The sequence below is a fragment of the Pristis pectinata genome, chromosome 10 (genome assembly GCF_009764475.1).
Source record: "Pristis pectinata isolate sPriPec2 chromosome 10, sPriPec2.1.pri, whole genome shotgun sequence".
NCBI lineage: Eukaryota > Metazoa > Chordata > Chondrichthyes > Rhinopristiformes > Pristidae > Pristis > Pristis pectinata.
The window spans coordinates 47,753,110-47,775,881 of NC_067414.1; the positions used below are offsets into that span (position 1 = coordinate 47,753,110).

The 22,772-nt window shown below is 39.2% G+C and overlaps 1 protein-coding gene across 1 annotated transcript in view; it reads right to left on the bottom strand.

Moving 5' to 3' along the window:
• Positions 1 to 22,772, bottom strand: part of trdn (triadin) — a 106,074-nt gene that overhangs the window by 33,166 nt on the left and 50,136 nt on the right. Inside the window, exon 11 of the mRNA XM_052024908.1 lies at positions 8,711 to 8,809. Within this exon, the coding sequence (XP_051880868.1) occupies positions 8,711 to 8,809 (99 nt within the window). The remainder of the gene's footprint in view (positions 1 to 8,710; positions 8,810 to 22,772) is intronic.

Here is a 22,772-nt window from a genome sequence, read left to right on the forward strand (position 1 = left end):
AGCAATCTCATCGCGGTTCAGTTGACAAGTTTGGATTTTCCATACACAATTTCACAATCCTCATTTTGCTGACTTTGTCACAGTGGAATAACTAACTGAAATCCTAGCTAGTGGAACTTTACTTTTTATATGGTCTCATTGATCCACTGGGAAATGTTTACCATCAGTTGTTATATCCACACTCTTGGGCAGAAAACCTCTCACTACTGTTACTGTAATGATGATCATTTTCTCCATTATTAAGCTTCTGGGGTACAATTCCTCTTCCTACTGTAGGTTGTGTGGAAACATTGGATCTCTATCGCATTTATGTTGCCTGCAGATATCCAGGATTTCCTCTAAGGTTATGCAGTTCCCTGGCCTACAATAGGTACCAATGTTCATTTAGTGAAGTGGGGAGTAAATCTTTCATCCCTTGAGCTTCTTATTTCCTCCTCCTTCTTGGAGTGTCTGAATGCAAGTGCACTAGATAAAAAAAGATCATGTGGCTGTATTCCACCTCCTGGCTCAGATCAGGAGATGTGAGGAAAACAACAATCAATGCATATACATCTTAGTCTTCATGACTCTGGACAATTCAAATTGCTTTACAGTGGCACCCTGGGTAAACACAAAAACTAATTGGTACATAAAAAGCTCCTAGAAATAATGGAGTAAACAACCAGATGATCTGATTTAATGATCTTGGTTGAAAGAGAAAATGTTGACTGGAACATTGGAAGAACTCTACTCCACTTCTTCCACATCTCCCTGAGAGAATAATTGGACCTCAGACTAATATGTGATCCAAAGAATAAAACTACTGAGCACCATTTCCTCAATATTACACTGAAGCATCTGCCTAGATTATGCTGTCAAATCTCTGCAGAGGGATTTAAAGTGCATATAGCCCAGAAATCCATCCCCATTTACTGGTGCTAAATGTGCATTCTAGCAGGACGGTGGCTTTCATTCCACCTCTAAATTCAATTCCATAATAGGACTGAACTTAAAAGGAGAGTCTCACTTTTACTGACAGGGATGCGTTTCTACCTTGCAGCTTAAAGATGAAACTATTGCCATCGACTTATCCTTTCAAACGATACCTTGGATGTTAATTCTTGACTCCCTTCATGCGTCCTGAATCTTAGACTTGTCAGAAAATTGGAGTCAGAATGTTTCAAGGTGAATGACCCAACCATCAGCTACGTCTGTGTTCTTGCCTAATTCAAGAGAAAAGGTCTTAGTGGAGCAGACCTGAGGCTAGTATGCCATTGAAGTAACTTGACAAGCCAGACTCAGACTCAGCACTGGCAACACCAAGTACCCTGTCTCCTTGTTTGGTGTTAAAAGCTGTGAACTACTGCCCATATTCTCGACTGATATTTATCTTGGCCTTGACTAACAAAAATCAGACTCTCACAAACTTTAACTTGGAATCAACAGCAGTGCAGCACAAATAATAGCTGAGTCATTCAGTGTAATATCTTTGGGATATGTGTTGCATTCCAGGCATTAGCCTGAACTCCCATTAGCACCACATTTATTTAAGAAGCAAATTAGTTTTCACACAAGTGCTAACGTTAGGGGGAAAACAAAGTAATCTGCCCCCCTCCAAAAGACCGAAATTCAAAATCCCCTTGCTTTTAGCCTTTCACTTATCTCATGCAACTCAGAATGACCAATACCTTAACAGATAAAGGAAAGAGACAAAAATGAGTGGAAGTCCTCACAAACTCAGGGATTTCATCTTAATAAAATTTATAACCTGGCAATAATTCCAATGCTCACATTTTAAAAAATTACCAAAATGAGTGGAAGTAGTAGATATATTTGTAGAAGTATTTGATGCTTGAAGGTATCCTATGAAAGTGCAATGAATTGCATCCTGAAGCATTCACCTCCAGAGTTAATTAGTCCACTGCCTCTATTCTTGCTGGATCACCCATTTAGTTTAATTCAATTAATTAATTGCTGAGATAATTAAAAAGTAGACCGCCCTCAAATACATTTAGTTCTGTGTAACCTTGTGAGGTAAAAATAAGTCAGCTCTTGAAAAACAATGTTTGAGATTAATAGTACCATGAAAGTTAAACACATAATAATATCATGGACCTTGAGGTTCTCTTATTTCAGAATTTGTCATGACAAACCATTGCATCTGAACATTTGGTGCAGGATCCTTTCTTTCCACAGAAGTGAGATTTCATAGTGACAATATGTTATCTTTATTAAACTATCGAAAGTATAGTATATCTATGAATCAGGAGTTAATAATCAACAATAATTCATACATAACACTTAACACTTTGAGCAATGTGGGCTGAATACTTTATGCCTATTTATTATATTCAATGATTTCTTACTATATATCTCTTATATATAAACACGATTGGCCAGAGTCAACATAGATATATAAAGGGCAATCACATTCGACAAATTTGTTTGGCAATTTTTGGGGTTGTAAGTGGTGGAATACATAAAGGAAAATCAGTTGATGAGCTGTAGTTGGATATTAAGAAAGCCTTCAATAAGGTGCCACACAAGGAATTATTAAACAGAATTAGAGTGCACATATTGGGTGTAACATACTGCTCTGGACTCAGATTGGTTAATGGACAAAAAACAGAGAGCTGGAGTAACCAGTTATTTTTGAGTTGGAAAGATGTGACCAGTGGGGTACCACAGGGATTGTTGCTGGTGGCCCAACAGTTCACATTTTATTTCAATAACTTGGTTGTGGGGTTCAAGTGTAATATATCCAACTTTGTTGATGATACAGGGAAGAGCTCTTGAACCTCCTTATCATTAAGACTGAGACAATTTTTCGTCTGTGTCTTCACTTCCTCTCTATTCCCCTAACCCAGCAAAGTAAACTTCCCCTGAGATTTCCTCTTCTCCATTCTTGAACTCACATTTTTCCTTAGTTTCTCTCCCACTTCATTTTGACCCCGAGATCCACTTCCTGCTACCTTGACCCTATTCCCGACAAACCGCTGACAGCCCAAATAACCTTCAGGACCTCACATTAGCTGATATTGTCCCTGATTCATTCCTTTCAAATTTAGTCCCCTCTTCTTCCTAAAATCCGTCATCATCAGCTCCTCCTCAGTAATTCCCCACAAATCCCCTCTGTTTTGTATTCTACGTACTGCTCCAGTTCCAACCTCCCTTTCCTCTCTAGGGTGCTTGAAGTGTGTCATTGCTTCTCAAATCTATCCCCATTCTAATTGTGCCTAGCAACTGTAACCCTTATCAAAATCACAAATGTGACTGGAACCTGGGTTAATCATACCTCCTCACCCTTCTCTACCAGCCTACAGCCTTCAAGGCATTTGACCATTCCACTTCCTCCAAAGCCTTGCTTCCTTCATGCAGCCCTATTCCAACCCTATCTACCCAGTCACAGCTACAGAACTACCTGGAATGTATTTTTCTTCTCATCACTCTCAAACTATAGAATCCCAAAGGATCTATCCTTAGCCTTCACTCGTATCTCATTTGCACAAATTGTTCCTCAGCAACATCGTCCAAAAAAATGTCAAGTTCTAAAGATATAACACTCAACATCACCAAAATCCCTTTCTGACCCCTTCACTGTTTCTGAATTGTTAATTGCTTTCTGATATTCAGTCATGAATGAGAGAATTCAGTCCAAGTACTGGGAAAACTGAACATTAGCTGGGGGGAAGGAGTAGTTTTAAACCCCAAGAATACACATGGGGAAGGCAAATTAGAAGTACAAACAATGGGAAGCCTAACCCCATCAGTCTTCAAGTCAGTTTTCAGTTTAAGGCAACTCTAATTCCAGCTCAGCATGTCTCCCAGCTTTGAATACTCTGCCATCGTTGGCAAAACCCTCTGATGCCTGTCCAAACAGTTCCTACCTACCTAAACCTTGGCTTCTTTCTCTTTGTAGCTGCTTTAAAATGCTTCTAAAAAAGCTAGCATTTCACCTGCGTGTTTTTTTTCTTGTACCTTAGTGTCACGTTGGGCTTGGTCATGCAGCTGTGAAATGCTTTGAGATATTTTTCTGACTGAAATGAACAAAGTTGTTTTCACTTAATTTCACCAGCCAAAACCATTTATATAATTAAGTAGTCTGTCAAAGAGTAATATAGACAGGTGCAATATTTTTTTCTTATTCGTATCCGGGATGTGAATGTCAATAGCGATGCCAGCATTTACTGCCCATCTTTAATTGGCCTGAACTGGGTGGCTTGCATGGCCATTCTAGAAGCCAATAAAGAGTTAACCATATCTGGATTCATGTATAGCCCATACAGAACAGATTTCCTCCTAGTTAGGATAATAACCAGATGGGTTCTAAGGACAACACGATAATTTCATGGTTATCATTAGTGATACAAGTACCTTAATTCCAAATTTACCTAATTACTTGAATTTAAATTCTATTTCTGCAATAACAAGATTCAATTAGAATAGCTATCAAGAATACAAATTAGAAAAAATAAGCATCACTTACCAACTAATGGATCAACAATTTATTGTTAATGTATCATAATTGCAATGAGGTGCTGTCATAAAGGATTCTGCATAGGACAGAAAGTATGCAGAAAGCTGTAAACAGCGTTAACTAAATCATATAGTTCCTCAGTGTTACGTAATTCCACCTCTACAATGATTGCTGAGAGAATTTGAATTGTGGATGTCCCTGGCAAGGCCAGCATTAATTGTCCATCTTTAATTAGCATGAACAAAAAGGCTTCATCAGCCATTTTAGAGGGCAGCAGAGTCAACCACATTGCTGTGTCTGGAGTCACGTATAATCCAGGCATGGCATATCACTTTCCCAGAAGGATTTTAATTAACCAGATAGATTCTGATGACAGCCTGGTAATTTCATGGTTATCATTACTGAAGCATGCATTTTAGTATCATATTTTCCTAATTACTCTGCAGCTGCCAGAATTTAATTACTTGTCTATGGGTCAACTGGGACTTCAAGCCTCATCCTGCTCCCATTTCATATGTTAGGGCTATGGTGGTGTCGTGAAAGCCAGAGTTCTGAACCAATCATTCAAAAATGGATGTTTGACCTGCATCTTGTTAGCTGAGAAATTTAAACTCAAGGCTTCTGCCGTCTTCCTTTTCATTCCTGATGAAGGGTCTTGACCCAAAACGTCGACTGTTTATTTCCCTCTATAGATGATGCCTGACCTGCTGAGTTCCTCCAGTATTTTGTGTGTGTTGAATTAAATCAATATGATTTTTTTAAATAAAGCTAGTCTCAGTAACAGTAACTGTAAAACCACCAGATTCCCACAAAACCCAGCCAGTTAATTAATGTCCTTCAGGGAAGGAGTTCTGACATCTTTATCCAGTCTAGCCTCCATGCGACTTCAGATCCACCGACATGATAGACTTCTAAAAGCCTCCAGTTCTGGGGCAATAAAATATAGACAATAAATTCTGGCATTGCCAGTGATGTCCAGATCCTATCAATGAATTAATTTTATAAGAACATTTTTATTTGAGATCAAGACTGGATCAGCCATGATCCATGGAGAAGAAAGTCTGTGAGGCCATATAGCCTACCCCTTCTACTATGTGCGGTGTTCAAATATTCCAGACCTCTGGATGCTAGGCAAATAACAATCCTATCATACCCATCTTTAATCATAGATCGAATAAATATCAAGTGTACAAAATGGAAACAGCAAACATCACTAAACAACTAATGGATCAACCAATGGGTCATAACTTCAAAGAGGTGCTGTCAAAATGTTTTAACCAAAGAGAAATATTAAAAATTAAGGATTTTCTATGCAAGAAGCTGAAAACAACTTCTAAAACATCTAAATTATATAGGCTCTGGACATACTATACCACCAATACCATGATGCTGAGAAAATTTGAATTGATACATTTTTCTTCCCAGCTTCAGGTTTTATTGTATCGAATATTAAGTGAAAATTTTCTTAGCAATCATACGATTTCTGGTCACAAGCACATGAAAAATAGCTTCCAATTAAAAAGTAAGCGTCTTCTGTCATATATGGATTGAAAAGAACTATCTTTATTTTGTTTCCTGGTAGTGCTTTACCACCAAATAATTACCATGGCAACATAGCATGTCGACAAAACAAAATATCTCATTGTCAGCGTTAAAGAGAGCATCAGCTAAAACAGCATCAGAGAGCCTGAAAGTACACATTAGCAATAAAGCTAAAAAAGATATTTCCACCATTACCCATACAAAAAAACTTTAGAAAAAACAGCAAGTACTCTATAGCTAAAATTAACAAGACACTGTATGAAAACCTGGCAATTAAACCTCCACAAAACCCTTACTAAACTTAGGTAAAGAACTCTTACTAAAACAATTAAAATTAATTAACTTTTTGTTCATCTGTTACTTTTACACCTGGAACAGTGACAGAGTATTCCCAGTTACCACCAAATCAACAATGAGGTGGATAGTGCTGCCTGTTACACACTGGTTCTGTAGAGAACCAGCAGCAAGCTGCAGAGTGCAGGTCAGTCCAATCCTCACTCATTCAGAAATTAGCTGGAAATCAAACGTCAGTGCATACGACCTCCCATTACACTGCTTGATTAAACCATGAGCCTTGGGATGGAGCACAAACACCAGACTGAGATGCTGGAATGCAATTCACATCTGGCCCTTTAGTTTTATATAAGGAATGGTTAGAGTATGTAGTGGAACCTCATTCATTTGAATGAGATCACTAATCTTGATGGAAAAGAAATGCCAAGGGAAGTGGTTTGTTTTTCTTTTCTTTATTTGATTACCTTTACCCTAATTTTTTAATTATTTCATTACTAAACATGTAAATGTATTTTAGGTACTTTTTTTTTAATTGTAGAACAATTTTTATTTTTGCAAATTATGTAGTTCTCAAACTGCTTTTAAATGTTTCTGATCATTGGTCTCTGACCATCAGAAATCATTATACTGTGAAACACTTATGTGAAAGAATTACAATATATATATATTAACTTTATGTACCAGATAGTCTGCATAGCTGTAATTATGTTTAGTATATCATTAAAAAGAATTTAGACCTCCTGCTGCAAGGCATAACATTTCATGATATTTTACAGTGGGACTACTTTGTAGATATCTTAAACCCATATCATTTCTAGTGATTTCCAGTGACTGCTTTGCAGAAAACTGAATTACTGAGAGTAATGTGGGATTTTCACATTAAATTACGCATTTGTTGTTGGTTTCATAACATAATGACAGCAAATGCAAATAGTTTCACTGTTGTTTGTATCACTATATCTTGGTTATCAATTACCTGTTTCTCTTTAAAGAAGTCGTCTCACTTGTTAAATGGTTCCAGCATTTCCAGTTTCTAATCTGTAGTTTAGTGATCTTTCAATCACTTTTTATTTCCCTTCCCACCAAGTAGAAGCAATGGCTGTACCTACTGGTAAAAGTTATTTCATAATCTGAGGTCAGGATGTACATGTGTGGTTGTTCACTGGGAGCATCACAAAGGGATTGTTAATACTTAATTATAGAATAAATATCAAGAGTACAAATAGGAAACAGCAACACATTGTATATGCACTAAAACCCTGAAAGGACACTGACTGCATGAAGTCTGAAAGTATCAGCATGCCTTTCACACAAAGTATGTGAGTTATTGCTAGAGTGAAGAGCAGTTGTTACTGATTAAAGGTAACATTATGGGCTTCTTTACTGGGCTTTTTAAGAATGTTTTCAAAAGAATTGTTTGGTAATGGATTGAAGGAAAATCTGCTTATAGGCCTTCCTTATCTGTGGGTTGATCTGTCACAGTATGGTGGCTGTCAGTGGTTGCGGAAAACTGACACAAACATAAAGAACATATGAAATGAAGTATTTTCTCAGTGAATGGAATGTTTTGACCAACCAATATCTGATGCGCTCAATGGATAAATTATATACCTTACTACAGATTCCAAATAAATTTCCACATGCATTATATTGAATGAACAACAATGCATCCTCATTGATTCTCTTAATCTTAAAACTTTCTCATTCATATACTTGCATTCTCTTTGTCCTATTAGTAGAAGTTTTTCTCTGTATGTATTATCCCACCATAATAGTGATGATGTCTTATCTGAATGTAAGAAGCTGCAGAGAGTAATGGACTCTGCCCAATACAACACAGGCACATCTCTCCCACCATTGGGAATATCTGCAGGAGGCAAAGCACCAAGAAGGCAACATCCATCATCAATGATCCCCACCATCCTGGCCCTGCCACCTTCTCACAGCTACCATTGGGCAGGAGGTACAGAAGCCTGAAGTCCCACACCACCAGGTTCAAGAATAGCTACTTCCTCTCAACCATTCAGTTCTTGAACCAACTGACACAACTCTTATCACTACAACACTATGACCACTTTGATCACTTTGCACTAAAATGGATTTGTTTTTTTTTGCTCCAATTGTGTCCTTTCTTGTAAAAGTTGTGTTTATTTTTTTTTGTGTGAATGCTACTTGTATGATGCTGTGTGCCTGTGATGCTGCTGCAAGTGAGTTTTTCATTGCACTTGTGCATACATGTACTTGTGCATATGACAATAAAACTCAATTTTGACTTTGACTTTGAAATTTATTTCCAAAAGTCACAAAGGCTTTCACCAGTAACGTGGAAACAACATAAGATTTTAAAGTAACCACCAAAAGCCATTATCATTTACACTATTTATTACATGACACATAAGTCATAGAACATAGACTTGCCTTGATGAGATGTTCCAGTAGGTTTCCTGGTGGGAAGTTTCTTTGCAGGAGGTTTTACAAGTTCTGGAGCTGGAGTAACTGCAGGAGCTGCCAAATGTCCTGGATTGAAAAGATTTGTTCCATTACTCAAGAATGAATGAACTAATATAATTATGTTTACAACGTTAAAATATCCAATGGAAGGCTGTTTACATTACGGCATAATTTAAAGGTTAACCAAGGTCTTATACTGGAGAAATGTAGTGACCATCCTTGCATTATCATCACGGTTCTTTCAAAGGCAGGCAACTGGTACAAGTAACACATGCAAGGGCAGATCAGAGTTTTCTAAAAGGATTAGAATGCACAACATAAGAAACATGAAATTACCATCTGAGTACAGTGTTATGTGAAAAACAGAGAAACAAAGATCCACAGCCATAAAAGTAGGCAGGCAAGGATGTTTAACCAGCGGTTTTTCCACTGCTTTTTGCGATGTTTTGCTGCTAATTTCAAATAGAAGTTTTTCTCAATAGATAATAGATGAGGTCCATATCACCATTTCACAGTAACCCAAGCTCCTATTGATGCCATGTGGTGGGGGGGGGGGGGGTGGTTGGGGGAGGGAGAGGGGGTAAGGGAGAGAGAAGGAGAGAAGCAAATGTATTGAAGTATTAACAAGGGATAATTGACCCCTCTGCATGTATCCTTTGATCACGTGATCATATGGAAGAACTGTTGTAAGTGTGATTGTTGTAATTGTTGCACATTGCTAATGAGAAAGCAGCAGATCTTCACCCCCACCCCATCAAATTCAGACAGCCGGTCCTTAGAGCCAGTGGTTTCAAAGGATTCTTCTGATCTTCTCAGATGAATATGACAAGGAAGCATTCAAGGAGACAAAACAAAAAGATGGTACTAATTAAAAATTTCATCTTAAGATCTCCAATTGTGGAGTTCGATGAAGCTCTACATTTAGTGTTTGTGATTTCAAATGTAAGTAGCTGAAGATAATCCTTTAGTTCATCAGTGCTCCTCAGGTAGAAGAAATTATCATTGGAAGAACAATATGAATCGGATTCCCATGAGGGAGCAAAATTATCTAGAACTACAATTTTGTAAAATTATTTAGTTTGCTTGTTGTGCACTTAATAAACAAGATTACAATAAAGAAATTAGTTGATTTTAAAAGAAAACCGCCAATGACATAACTGAATTGCAGTATGTCCACTCAAAAAACAAGACAGCATTAGTGTAAGGCAATTCCCCTTCATGCTGCTGATTCAGTCAAACCTGGATCCAATGGTCAGCCTGATTTAAACTAGAATGAAGCAGAATAAAACTCCTGGCACCAGTGGTCTCTCTCAGCTTCACTTTGAATTTTGGTATTCAACTTGCATTCCAAAAGGAATGTGCACTGTGAATTTAATAGCCCAGTAAAAGAGCAAGTTTAGCAATGCAATGCAATGTCATACCAATGCTGAATTGGAGGATACTGAATCTATGAGGTTAATTCGGAACCAAAATAAAACTTAGTCAAAATGAAAAGAAATAATTTACATTTATACTGTCCCTTTCATGACCTCCGATGTTGTAATGCCTTTTACAATCAGTTCAAAACTTATTGAAATTTAGTCATTGTTGTGATATAGGAAACACAGCAGCCAATTTAAATATCCATTTTAGGAATGTGTTAACTAATTGTTAATAAAAAGTTTACTAGACAGGACAAAGGGCAAAAGAAGACAGAGCAATAGGTAACCATTTTAAGTAATAAAAAATTATGAAGTGACAAAGTAAGAAAGAAGAGGGATTGTATTTATAATTACGATAACATTTATGGGAATGGAGAAGACAAGGTAATTAATCTCCAGGTGGAGCTTAGAATTTTTAATTGATTTTCTTTTCTCATTAAGGTTCATTAAAGAAATATGCAAGATGTTACTTCAGGTATGGTAAGCAAATTACCAAGAAAACTGTCACAAGCAAGAATACAATTGTCAAAAAATTAAAATTTAAAATAAGGAAAGCACAATCTTCTTGAAACATGCACACAATAGTCAAAGGAGCAAAGCAAAAAGAAAATAGTATGATTCTTTGCAAAACTTTTGAATAATTAATTAGTGAATATGAAATGCACTGAGGGACAGAAATTAAGAAATGCCACATGAAATTTCAAATTAAGAATTGAGTTAAAAACTGAACATTAATGATAAATAAAGTCATTATTAAGTGTCAGATAAACTCCAAAAACCATTAAATTAGTGGAATTTTAAAGTGTTTCTTTTAATAGGAATTTGTGTCCTGGAAGTGCAGCATTTTTGATATTAGAGTAGATGCATAACAGCATTCTGGCAGGTTATTTTTATAGCTTTTTTTTAAAGAAGAGATAGCATAACCAGCTTGAAAGAAAAGCGGGTCATGAAATTCAGGGTGAGATTTTAAGTTTTAAAAATTATTTGGTCAATGGAAAATGGCTGTTCATGACATTTCTCTCAAGAGATCCACAGTGAATAATGGAATTGCTCTGGACTAAGTCCTTGTGCCTTTACTGTTTTGATCTTATCACTAGCCAAAATTAAAAATGGATCAGGAAAATTTCCAAGTACATCTTTGGCAATATAATTTGCAAATCCACTCAATTTTGATTAGTGTCACATAATCCAAATATTAAATAATGACCTGTATTTAACTACCAATTTATCACAAGTGTCAAAAACCGCCCAGAGCACTGTATAGACAGTTAACTTTGAAGTGCTGACTGTTGTTATGTTGCAAATACAATAATCATTTTGCACACTCTGGCAATGAAGTAAATGATGAGTTAATCTATCTTGAGAGTGCTTGTTGAGGGAAATGCATCAGGAGAACTGTTCTATTTGACTACTTTGAACTATTCAACATTTTTAGCTTCCACCTAAATTAGAACACATGGCTTTAGATTTGTGCCTCGGCTAAAGTAAAAGTCATTATGTGTTCAAGTTTCAAACTAAGTATTCAATTTAGGGTCAAAATCATCAACCACTCCCTTACACCAAATTTGTATCTCCTATGATACAAAGCGCACACAGATGCAAGGAAGGTGTGCCAGTGTCTTTACTTTCTTAGGAAGTTAAGGAGGTTCGGCTTGTCACCAAACACTCTCACAAATTTCCACAGATATACAATTGAAAGTATCCTGACTGGTTGCATCCTGGTCTGGTACAGCAAATCGAAAGTGCAGGGACATAAGAAACTGCAGAGAGTAGTGGACTCAGTCCAATATATCACAGCCACATCCCTTCCCACCATTGATAGTATCTACAGGAGGCGATGCTTCAAGAAGGCAACATCCATCATCAAAGATTCCCACCATCTGGGCCATGCCATCTTCTTGCAGCTACCATCAGGCAGGAGGTATAGAAGCCTGAAATCCCACATCACCAGGTTCAAGAACAGTTACTTCCCTTCGACCATTCAGTTCTTGATCCAACCGACACAACCATAATCATTACAACACTATGACCACTTTGATTACTTTGCACTAAAATGGACTTTGTCCTTTTTTGCACTATTTGGGTTCTTTCTTGTAAAAATGGTGTTTAATTCATATTTTTTTTGTGTGAATGCTACTTGCATGATGCTATGTGCCTGTGATGCTGCTGCAAGTAAGTTTTTCATTGCACCTATGCATACATGCACTTGTGCATATGACAATAAATTAGACTTTGACTTTGAATGGGCTGAACTGAAGGCTAAGCTCCAAGCCGTCATCAATTTATTCATTGAAGTATATGAGGGAATGGACCTGAGACTCGATACATGCAAAACAACGGTCTGCTACCAACCTGTCCCCCTGTACAACTCCTCCATCAGACAATTAAAGTTCACGGCAAGACCCTTCTCATACATTGGGAACCAACACTCAACAAAGGCAGACATCCATATTGAAATTCACCATCACCTTCAATGCATCAGCACAGCCTTTGGTTGCTTGAAGAAGAGGATTTGAAGATCAAGACCTCAGACCTGACACAAAACCAGTGTTCTACCAGGCAGCAGTGAACTCCTACATGCTTCTGATCAGGGAGGTTAGGACACTTTAAAGAAACCATCAGAACCATTTCCACAAATCTTCCAAATTCACTGGAAGGATAAGCAACCCAATGCCAATATCCTTTCCCAGACTAACATCTCCAGGATTGAGGCCCTTGTGGCATTCAGTCCACTCACATGCATGAGACCAGTTCTCTGAAATAAACAGTCTATTCTGAACTTTGTCATAGGTAGAGATTACCAGGTGGATAGAGGAAAAGAATAAAAGATGCACCCAAAGCCTCCTTAAAAAAATGTAGCATCCATGCCAACACCTGGAAATCCCAGGCTCATGACCAGTCAAAGTGAAAGTATGGTATTGAGAACCTTGAGTCCATGCATCATGAGCTCACAGCAGCCCTTCATAAACAGCAGAAGGAATACACCACCTCACAAACTACCCAGCAAGCAATCCTGTCAGGCATCTTCTTCCCCCTCTGTTGAAGAGTCTGGGATTCCTACATTGACCTTAACAGTCACTTCACAGAACTGGAATGGAAACAAGTGATTCTTGATCCCAAAGGAATGCCTGAGAAAAGAGAGCCCAAGAAAAAATGAGAACAAACAACCCACTTACTTTGTTACCAGTGTTTTAAAATATACTGCATGCTATCATGTGAATTTCCATATCTTCTTCAGGCAAATTAATATATACATATTTACACGAAGACTCAGATGAAAACTCCCTGTCCTTCACAATGCATTAAAACAATAATAATGCTTCCTCTAGATCTCTGCTGGCTCTAAATTGCAGGCTGCTTAAATGGCTTCAAGCCATCTTCCACAGCAGAGGTTTCTCCTTCAACATGTCCTTCAACAACATTGCCTCCTCTTGCAGACTTCACATGGAACAACAAATGAAAACCTCCTCCGATGCTTGACACACTGCTTGATGGAGGATTTCACTGACCAATTTTAAGATCAGGTGCAATGTGTCCAAACAAAATATATCAGTATGTTGTAGAAAAACTGAATTACATGGATGAGCTTTTATTCCATAAACATGGAGGAAGAGGTTTTATTTCCCACAGACTGCCAATCAGTTAAATATAACATACCTGACAGTGTATATTTTTGCTTTGATTTTAATCTGTTCTTCTACCTTTAACACACAACATCTTTGGTTAAAATGTGGACTGTGTTTGGATTACATCATGGATTACATCATTAGGTTACGACTGCATTGATCTGATGGCTCATGTGGTGATACTGGCAGGCAAAGAGGATCTTGTGCCAGACAAGAGTGAGACAGGTAGATAGCTCACTTCCAGGCTGACAAGAGGGGGTAAGCAGATGAGGTCCAGGAGTGAAAATCAATTAGGGCTCATGTTGCTGAAATCCAGGGGGATTTTAGGGCATAGAAAATAGAACAATTCAGCACAGAATAGGCCCCTTCGCCCACCATGTCTGTGCCAACCCTAATGCCTCTAACTAATTCCATCTACCTGCCCATCCCTCAGTCCCCTACCTGTTCATGTGCCTGTCTAAATGTCTCTTAAATATTGTTATCACATCTGCTTCTACCACCTCCCCTCGCAACGCATTCCAGGCACCTACTATTCTCTGTGTAAAATATTTGTCCCACACATCTCCTTTAAACTTCCCACCCTCCCACCTTAATCCAATGTCCTCTAGTATTTGACATTTCCACCCTGAGAAAAAAACTCTGATTATCTATCCTATCTATGCATCTCATAATTTTATATACTTCAATCAGATCACCCTTTTAACCCAAGACACTCCAGAGAAAGCAATCCAAGTTTGTCCAACCTCTTCTTATAGCTAAACCCCTCCAATCCAGGCAATATCCTGGTAAACCTCTTCTGTACCCTCTCCAAAGCCTCCACATCCTTCCTCTAATGTGATGACCAGAACTGCACACAATCCTCCAAATGTGGCCAAATCAAAATTTTATACAACTGCAACAGGACTTCCCAACTTTTACACTCAGTGCCCTGACTGATGAAGGCAAACATACCTTCTTTACCTCCCTATCCATGTGTGTTGCCACTTCCATGGACTTCCACCCTAAGACTCCTTGGTTTATCAATGCTCCCATACTTACCTCTTTCATTTGACCTCCCAAAATGCCTCATCTCACACTTGTGCAGACTAAACTCCATCTGTCACTTCTCCACCCAAATGATGCAGGACTTTCAGAAGAAGGGTCCTGACCCGAAACATTGACCGCCTGCTTTTCTCCACGGATGCTGCCTGGCCTGCTGAGTTCCTCCAGCATCATCGTATTAAAACCGTGAACCTGGTCTCTCACCAGCTCACGAATAGCACAAGAACACACAGACAAGTGTAATCCAATCAGCCACTTGCATCTGGACAGCCATTCAGTTAAATCATGGGAATCTATACCTCAATTTCCACAGCTTTACTTTTTATCCCTTGTACTCTTGCCCAAAACAAAGTCAATTGACCTCAGTTTGAAACTTACAATTTATTTCATGCTTTGTAAATTTCTTACAATTTTACTTCCTGGTTTGCTGCCTGTGAGTGTGTAGCAGTGTGATTGGTCACTTGATGGCATCACTGTTGCTTTACACCCTTGAAATAACACAACAAGTACGATGCTGGAGGAAATCAATGGGTCAGGCAGCATCTGTGGACGGAAGTGGACAGTCAACATTTCGGTCAATACCCTTCACCTGTACTGAAAGATGGAGAGGAGATAGCCAGTATAAAAAGGTGAGGGGAAGGGGTGGAGCAAGAACCGGCAAGTGATAGGTGGATCCAGGTGAGGAAGGGTGATAGGCAAATGGAGGAGGGGAGAGTGGAAATAGCAACAGAGGCTGGGAGGTGACAGGTGGAGGCAATGAAGGGCAGCAGGTGATGAAATCTGATAGGAGAGGAAGGTGGAGCACGGAATCAGGTAAGGGAGGTGGGGAAGGCATGTGGGAACAGTGGGGGAGGGGAAGCAGTGGAAGGGATGTGTGGGTGATGGACAGATGGAGTGGGTAACGGAGGGGAAAGAAACGGGGTAATGGAGGTCTGGAGTGAGTGTAAGAAGAACTAGGTAGATCAGGATGAATCCTTTACATCAGCGAGACCAGGCGCATAGTAGGCGAACTCTTTGCCAAGCACCTGTGCTGCATCCACCATGGCAGTCTGAAGCTCCCAGCTGCTAGCCATTTTAATTCTCCTCCCCATTCCTACATCAACTTTTCTTGGCCTCCTCCACTTCCAGGTTGATGCAAACTTAGAGGAACAGCACCTCATATTCCAGTTGGGTAGTCTATATGAACATTGAATTCTTCAGCCAGATAAACTGCTCCCCCTCTGTCCCTTTGCTCTCTTCTCCTGATCAAGCCAGTTCTTCCTACACTCACCACAACCCCCACCACCGTTACTTTTCACTCCTCCACTTATCTCTTCCCATCTCACTTTTAAAATCCTCCTATTTGCCAGATGGCCCTTTACCTGCAAACAGCCTCTCCCAATCAGCTTTTGTGACTCCTGTCTGATGCCATCAAAATTAGCCTTCCCCCAATTTAGGACTTTAACTTGAGGACCAGTCCTACCTTTTTCCATAACTATCTTGAAACTAATAAAGTTATGGTGACTGGTTCCAATGTCAACCATTTCTCCAGCCTCATTTCCAAAGAGCAAGTTGAGTGTAGCCCCTTCTCCATTAGGGCCATCTACATATTGCTTACAAATTCTGTTCCATCTAATCCCATAGCACTATGTCTGTCCCTGTCAATATTAAGGACATTAAAATCACCCATTATTATAACCTTAATCTTCCTACATCTACCTGTGATTTCCCTATGCATTTGCTCTCTAAATCCTGCTAACTACTGGGGGGGGGGGGGGCAGGGGGAACTACAGCAATAATAACATCAAAGTGATCACCCCTTTCTTACTTCTAAGTTCTACCCACCCCCTCGGATATCCTTTCGAAGTACTGCCATGATGTTCTCCCTAACCAATAGTGAACTCCCCCTCCTCTCTTATCTTCACCCCTGTCATACCAGAAGCATTAATAACCCAGGGACATTGAGCTGCTAGTTCTGCCCATGCCTCATCAATGTTTCCATCCTTGATATAATATCTCAATCCCATGTGACCATCCCCATGCCCTGAGTTCATCTGCCCTACCTGTAAGCTTTCTTGCATAAAAGTAAATGCAGTTTAGCCTATCAGACCTTCAGCCCTCCCTGTCCTGCCCCTGCCTTCGAGACTTGCTTGCTCTAATCTCTTTATCCGATTCAACTTTCTCATCTGTTGCACTGCTACATTGGGTCCCACCCCACCTGCCAGACAAGTTTAAATCCTCTCAAGTAGCACTACCAAATTCCCCCCTCCAGTTCAGATGCAACCCATCACTCTTATACAGGTCACCTCTGCTGCAGAAGAGATCCCAATGGTCCAAGTAGCTGAAGCCCTTGGTTTGCACCAGCTCTTCAGCCACACATTCATTTGTCCTATCCTCCTTTTTCCTACCCTCACTAGCACATGTGCTCTAATGTGATAAGACTGCCAAGGGCTCACAGGAAAACCTCATTTGTGGTTTTCAAATCTGACTTAATATGTCCCCTTTGAAAATAAAATTATAATGATAGAGAGCTGTACATCCTACAGGACAATTAAGCTAGAAATGTAAGACATGGATGAGCACCTGCACTGCTAGCCCGAGAAAGTAAGTAGTTCCGTCTCAACAATCATTATTTCTTAAGTTTCTCTCACATTGCATCACACTGAACATTTCTGAGAACAGAAATCATTGCTGTCACAGTGGTACAGCAATGTGACAGGAATATTCAGTGGTCTCATAAAATTATATTCATTTTATCAATCTCTACAATGATCATATAAAACTATAGAGTGACTCCTTGCAATATTCATAATGACACTGTAATTTAATACCCTTTCCGGAATTTCTTCTTTATTTTCCACTTATACTCCTTGTAGTTTTGGAACAGCACACACAATGTCCTGGCCTGAGTAGTAGGATGCACCAATGGTCTCTAGCCTAAAGCAATCCAATTAAATGGGGAGGTTGCATCATTTAAATAACGCTGATGAATGGCTGAGGCACTCAGGTGCTATCTGACCAGAAGACCAGAGCTTTAGTGGTGCATCAGGTCTGGGAAGAGAATCCAGTGCTGAGAATTATTTGCTGCCATCCACTCCATAAACATATTTTAACAATTCCCATCTGCCTCTTGTAAATGTTGAAAAAAATCACAAGAATTGTTTCAATATTTGCAGTTCTACCGTGGACCTAAAGATCCCTAAATACATTGACCTTTTAGCATATTTCACTCAACCATTCATATCTCCAGATCAGGAAACCTAGTTTCTGAATCTCATATACAGATTGTGTCATCTCTGACACCACAGTCCATATCTAAGACGGTCAGAGGCAGCATGTCAAAGAAGGTTCCATGGCAAGTGGTGAGGAGGGTGAATAGTTGATACAGCAAAGGCTGACTAATAACTACCCTCTACCACTCTCCAGGAGGAATGATAGTGGAAATGCAATGAAAGAGTGACAGGTTGTTGATCCATTTGAATCTTCGTGCTTTTACTGTTTCCATTTATTTTGTTTTCCGTCTGCTTTTTTGTTTCCTTGTTAATCCTCCCTTTGCACCTTTCCAATTGATCTCACTTTTCTTTCTTACGTTATTTTATGGTTATCCAGCCCAAAAAAAAAAGAATTCTCATAATGGGTTTAGTATCAGAGCTTTAGTCTTTATTCAAATTTCTTCAAAATGACAATGTTATCTTAAACTGAGAGTTCAAGTTCCCCCAGTCTAACTAGCCTTGCTGCATTGCAATAGTATGAATTACCACCAGGCTTTTTCTCCTCACAGAAAAAAATGCAGCAATGAAAACTGAATACAAGTCAGGATTTGAATCCCTGGCTGATTTTTAAATCCCAGTTGTTCTGCAGTCAATTTGCATCGGGACTGCTTACCAGGATTGTCAGCCAAGATCTGTAACATCTCCATCCTTTCTACACATTTCAAGTACAGGAAACTCACACCTAATACGGTTAAACAGTTGGAAGCTTCAAACTAACAAGAGCAAATAGAATAGTCAAGTAGTGCTATTACAGTAACTTTGCTTGAGCCTATTATGCCACTACAGTATCTCTTTGCGTTTCAACGTGCATGCATAGTAACATTCACGCCACACAAGTACCAAATACTGACGATATCCAACAAATGAAAATCTAGCTATCATAACTTGACATTCAATGACAAGACTATCACTGAATCCCCCACTATCAATATCCTGGAGGTTACCCTAAACCAGAAACTGAACTGGAGTAGCCATATACACAATGAGGCTACAAGAGAAGGTCAGAGGCTAGGAATCCTATGGCAAGTAACTCACATCCTAACTCTCCAAAGCCTATCCACCATCTACAAGGTCCAAGTGTGATGGAATACTGTCTTTTTGCCTGGATGAGTGCAGCTTCAAAAACACTCAAGAAGCTTTACAGCATACAGGACATAGCAGCCCAGTTGATAAGCACCCCATCTACAACCATTCACTCACTCCACAACCAACACACAGTAACAGCAATTTGTACCCTCTACAGGCGCACTGTAGCAACTCACCAAGACTCGTTAGACAACACCTTCAACACCCACGACCTCTACCAAAGGACAAGGGCAGCAAAAGCATGGGGATACCACCACCTGGAAGTTGCCCACCATGACTTGGAAATGTATCATTGTTCCTTCACCGCCGCTGGGTCAAATCCTGGAACCCACCCAAACAGCATGGTTGGTATACCCACATCTAAAGGACTGCAGTTCAAGAAGGCAGCTCACCATCACTTTCTCAAGGACAGTTAGGTATGGGCAATTAAATGTTGAATCAGCCTGCAAATCCCACATCCTTGAATGAATAAAAAAAAACATTGGGTACTGACCATTGTTAGATTAAAAAATTGCTGAAAAAGAATTCACAAAATAATGTTGTGACTTAAATCATGCGTCTTGCCCTGTGGATTGAGTTTTTGGGATATTTTAGATTTTTCTTCAACTCTCCCTTGTCAATGAAGGTATTTTTAGGCAGCTTTGGAACCAGGTCTTATTACTGTCAACAAACCTCCTCAGACAATAGGTTTCTGTATGAAAAACCTAACAATGCTTCCTGTTGATGGAAGATAAAGCAAACAAGAAGAAATGCATAGATTGAAAGGAAATCAGGTTACATCACAAGAAGATTCTTTCTGGGATTACTCTTCCAAATACATCTATCTACCACAACAAATGTATTTGGGTTTCTCAAAGAAATAACTTATGCAGAGGCTTAGACTTCCTGGGGAGCATTCACAATGTTGTGACAGTAGTGTGCTTGAAGATTTATGAATGACACTCATTATTGCCTTTGTTTTCACTGAGACATAGACACAAGAAAAGATCAGACACCTGATTGGCTGCAAGTGAATCTCAATTTAAATATTTCTTCTAATTGCTGTTTAAAACCCTATTCAGTGGGTCCATCACTGAGCAGAATTTACACGTTTCCATTCCAAAATGGGATGAGAAAACTCATGATATTTCTGATGTAAATATATTAATAAACCTCCCACCTGCCTGACAGTAGTGTTACAGGTGTTCTACAAACATTGGGTATCAATCAGGAGTGGACATCAAGTCTTTTAATGCAATTTTAACTTTACAACAGCCCCATTTCAGCTAAGTGGAAGGATCCCTCACATTGTATTTTCCTAAATATACAGTGAAACTCTGCTGTAGTTTAAGTAGCACCTTATTTTGTTAACCAAATGGTGAAATATTTTGGCTCTATTTGTTGAGGTGTAATCTTCTTAACATTCTGCCTTGTTTTGCATCATATAATCTTGCACTCCCATTCTGATTTGTCCCCAGTAGCTGGAACCAGTGAGGCAGGATAGCACTTAAGGAACAATTTAATTCTGGGCAGACTGGCCTGAGATGGTTCAGATGTAGAGTGCAATACTTCTACATTCTTGGTTAAATTTGGCCCAATACACCTACTACACATGCAGTCTTGTAAAAGATGACTGGATGATGCAGGTGTATTGTTAGTAGCAGGCACAGCTATATTATTAATTGCCTTCTTATTCCTGCCATTAATTCATAGCTGTGTCATTGCACTAGCTGGGCCATAGGCCGGCAAAACACAAGGCTAGAGCAAAACTGTCCAAGCAACAGCTGTGGGCTGGTATGATAGCACCTGAAATATCATAAGAGATGCAAAAAACAGCATTGGATCTAGCTAATCTTATGCTGAATTCAGAGGAATTTGCATTGTTTAATGATAACCAAAAGTTGGAGAAATTAATGGGGCAGCTAATTCACAGTATTGCAGTTTTTTTTATGTCAATCCTAACAATTATATAATATAATATATTTTAAGAAGTGTTATATTTCTGTACTTTAATTTCTAAAGCAAACAAACAGAAACTGAAGAAGCTGTACTATATACAAAAATGATATCCAGCTCAAAGACAGGTGGCAAGTTTAGCTATCAGATTATATAGAGCCCGTCATGTAATGTTAAGGGCCAGTTTTCTGGAAAAACAAGATGACTTAAGCATATCATTACCTGGTCAGAAATACAATCCCTCAATCAGCTGGATGCATACTGCTTATCATTTTAATGGCCTCATGAAAATGTAGGAATGCTTGCATAATTGGGAGACCAGATATCTCAAGCCATCTAAACAAGCCACTGGTTGTTCTGGGCCAGGCTGAAAGGGGCAGTGAAGTAAAATACCAAATGTGTGACAAGTTGTCTTGTAAGCCAAGCTGACTGGATTGTACTTCTGACCAAGTAACCAGTTTCTTAAGTCATCTTGGTTTTTTTATCTGCCCAGAAAACTGTCCCTTAGTATTAAATGACAAAGCCATGTATAATCTTTTGCATTCATGTGGCATCATAATGAGAATCTAGGAACTGTGGAAGAGCAGAAATGTTCGTGAGTTCAAATACAAAGGTCACTAGAGCAGCTGGGCAGATACAAAAAAAATTTTAAAATCTAATGAAACATCAATCTTTATCCCAAGGGGGATTGAATATGAAAGAGAGGAATTTGTCTTATAGCTGTCTAGTTTTCCACTCTAGTAGATCCACTCCTGCCTAGCAGATGCACTCATGAGTGTTGTATTCAGTTCTGGGCATGATCCCTCAAGAAGGTTATTGGACAAGGTTGAGCACTGAATCACCAGAATGATATCAGGGCTGTAAAGGATCATCATCACGTCTGATGGCTTTGGTCCCAATACTGGACTAGAATCCAGATGCTGGACGATTGATCCAGAAACATTCCTACCTTCACCTTGATAGCCAAGAAACCTAAAGTTTGTGCAAAATCCCAACTGGTGTCATTTAGGTAAGCAAACACATTTTTATTTCCTTATCTTTGACAACAGATCAATCAAACTGTTTGGCTCGACAGTTGACCAAACTCTTAAATGAATTCTATAATTCCAAGCAAACTCATCTCTAAACTCCAAGACCTGGGACTCAATCACCTTCCTCTGCAACTGGATCCTTGACTTTCTGACCAACAGACCACAATCAGTGAGGATAGGCAGCACCATCTGTGGTACAATTATTCTGAACACTGATGCCCCACAAGGCTGCATTCTCAGCCCCTTATTCTACTCCCTATATACTCATTACTGCATGATCAGATTCTGCTCTAACTCCATCTACAAGCTTGCAGATGATACCACCATAGTGGGCCATATCTCAAATAATGATGAGTCATAGTACAGGAAGGAGATAGAGACCTTAGTGACATGGTGTCATGACAACAACCATTCCCTCAATTTCAACAAAACAAAAGAGCTGGTTATTGACTTCAGGAAGGGGGTGGTACACATGCAGTTGTCTACATCAATTGTGCTGAGGTCGAGAGGGTGGAGACCTTCAAGTTCCTAGGAATGAACATCACAAATAGGCTGTCCTGGTCCAACCATGTAGACACCACGGCCAAGAAAGCTCACCAGCACCTCTACTTCCTCAGAAGGCTAAAGAAATTTGGAAT